At 38.2% G+C, this 2,678-nt stretch overlaps 1 protein-coding gene across 1 annotated transcript; it reads left to right on the top strand.

Annotated features, from left to right (window-relative positions):
* Positions 280–2,219, top strand: LOC109831190 (E3 ubiquitin-protein ligase RING1-like). The gene is made up of 2 exons (XM_020398526.1): positions 280–394; positions 1,227–2,219. The coding sequence occupies exon 2, from the start codon at positions 1,242–1,244 to the stop codon at positions 2,217–2,219; it is 978 nt and encodes a 325-aa protein (XP_020254115.1). The 5' UTR covers positions 280–394; positions 1,227–1,241.

Here is a 2,678-nt window from a genome sequence, read left to right as displayed (position 1 = left end):
TAAACAAACTTCAAACCTCCCCAGAGTTTAGGGCAATTTCTCTAAAGTACAGGGGGCTTCGCGCAAAATTCTTGAAGTTTAGTGGTTTTTGAATTTACCCAATAATAATTACAACCAAGACATATTTAAGTCTTGAGAATTTCTCTTCGCACTCCCGTTTGTACTCAAAACAACTACTGAAAGACTGAACTGTGGGTCCGACGATGAATTGGACCCACATTTTAATTTATTAAATTAACATTGCTTTTTCCGAAAGTCCTATAGGAGTAAAAGGAAATAAAAGAAGACTGGGGAAGTTGGGTTGTCCTTTCTTTGCAAAAACTTATTAGAACTCATCTTCTCTTCACCAAATCCCAAAGCCCCACTGAATTCAAAGCAAGATTCTTGAAAAAGGGTTAGTTTCTTCTTTGAATTCTCAATTTAACTGAGTAAAATTTGCAGTTCATGTGAGAGGTTGATGCTTAATTGCTTTATTCTTTGCTTAATCTAACTGGGGCTTTGTAGAGTCTCATGTATGAGATGGTTTGACTAGGAAACTCAACTGGGTCTGTACAAAATCTCATGTATATAATGATTTAAGAATAAAGGTTTTGTTTTTATGATGGGTTTTTTTAGCTGACTGAGATCTATCCATTTAACCATTTTTTAGGTTTTTTTTTTGCCAAGATCTGTTTTCTTTGACAAGAGTACCAGTTTGTTATGCGATTTTTTTCTTGTTTTCATGTGGGTATTCTTTCTCTAGAGATGGCGTGCCTTGTTGATGACGAAATGGTATCTCTAATTTTGAGTTTATTTAAAAAAAAAAACTTTTTTCCTATTTGGAGAAATTTACCCTAGTTGAAAGAAAGGAATCCCCTTGTTGAAGATTTAATGGTGTGGGTATTATTTTTTGGCTATCTGGATTTTATTTTCTTTGTTTATGGATGATCTTTATTTTTAGGCACAATTTTCTTATTTCTGGGAGTAAAGTGTCACTATCTAGATCGCTTGCCTAATTCATTAATTTCATTTCTCTTATGAAATAAGAACCACAGGGTATCCTTTTTCTTTTTCTTTTTTTTTTTCCGCCCCTTGATTCACCAGCATAAACCCTTTTTTAATATAAGGAAACATTTCAGTTCTGTTGAGGGACCAACCTGCCTTAGTTTAACTCTAAAAATCCTGTTTTATGAATTTGGTTGTACTATTCTCCAATTATTATGTTAGATCCTTTGCAACTTTTTCAGCTGTTGAAGTGAAATATGAGTGAAGCCATGTCGGAGAGATACTGGTGCCATATGTGTGAACAAATAGTGAACCCTATCATGGAGGCCGAGATCAAATGTCCCTATTGTGATGGTGGCTTTATCGAAGAAATGAGTAGCGTTGGAGCAGACACAGGAGTAGGGGGAATCACAAATGAGGATGATGATGATGATGATGATGATGAGCTCTCTGATCGCTCCCTCTCTATGTTAGCCCCAATTTTGCTTGGTATGATGGGTGGTCGGCCTAGGCGCCGGAGATTGAGATTACTGAGGACAGATGATGGATCTGATTCCGACCATGATCACAATTTGGAAGTTCTCCTTCGAAGGAGGAGGAGACATAGCTCGGCCATTCTTCAACTTCTTCAAGGTCTCCGAACTGATGCTGGATCAGAGAATGAAACCCCGGAGAGCGAAAGAGAGAGAGAAAGAGAAAGAGATAGGGAAAGTGTGATCTTGATCAACCCTTTTAACCAAGCAGTGATTCTTCGAGGAACCTTTGATTCGAACGATGGGAGTTCTGGTGCTTCATTGGGGGACTATTTTATCGGTCCAGGGTTGGATTCGTTATTGCAGCATTTGGCTGAGAACGATCCTAATCGTTATGGAACTCCCCCTGCTAAGAAAGAAGCAGTTGATGCGATGCCAATGGTGAAAATTGAGGAGAATTTGAACTGTTCAGTTTGTTTGGATGATTTTGAGATTGGGAGTGAAGCAAGGGAGATGCCATGTAAACATAAGTTTCATAGTGAGTGTATATTGCCATGGCTTGAGCTTCATAGTTCTTGCCCTGTCAAGGTCTCGAATGAGTCTGGTAATGAGAGAGGGAACGGGAGTAGGAATTTGAGCCCGTGGTCTTTGAGTGGGTTGTTTTCATCTACTGGGTCACGGCGTGGGAGGAATTCTTTGTCAAACCCTTCATCATCATCTTCGTCTACATCTGAAACCAATGTTCACGAGGATGAGAACTAAAGGTTGTTTGGTTCTTCTGTGGGAAAAATTCTGTATCTTCTTGTACTGTTGCTTATCTCAAGCTTTTATGTAGTTTTCTTGTGTACATAGCCTTATGTTGAAGTACTGCTGACTATGAGAGTTTGTTGTCATCAATATTACTGCATGCTTTGTCTTGTGTTTGTTATGGATGTTTTAAAGCTTTGGCTTAGCTCCTGTAATATTGACCATGTTCATCAATAGAATGTTGTTTTGGTTGGGTAAAAATGCTGATGAGCAATCATGCAGAGGTTTGTTACCAGGATTCATGGTCGATGAGAAATAAATTCTTGCGAGAAGAAACTTATTTCTTGTGAAATTCACTTCACGAATAAGTGATGGTAAGTTTCAATAGTCTGATTAAGCTCAACCATACGACTAACTGTGAATGTGATTTTAGTAGTCAGTTCGGCAAACCCACAAAACACGATTGAATTTTTT

Source organism: Asparagus officinalis, chromosome 2 (assembly GCF_001876935.1).
Source record: "Asparagus officinalis chromosome 2, Aspof.V1, whole genome shotgun sequence".
Lineage (NCBI taxonomy): Eukaryota > Viridiplantae > Streptophyta > Magnoliopsida > Asparagales > Asparagaceae > Asparagus > Asparagus officinalis.
The sequence above is the reverse complement of the archived record's forward strand: the minus strand, read 5'-3'. Positions and strand labels throughout refer to the sequence as shown.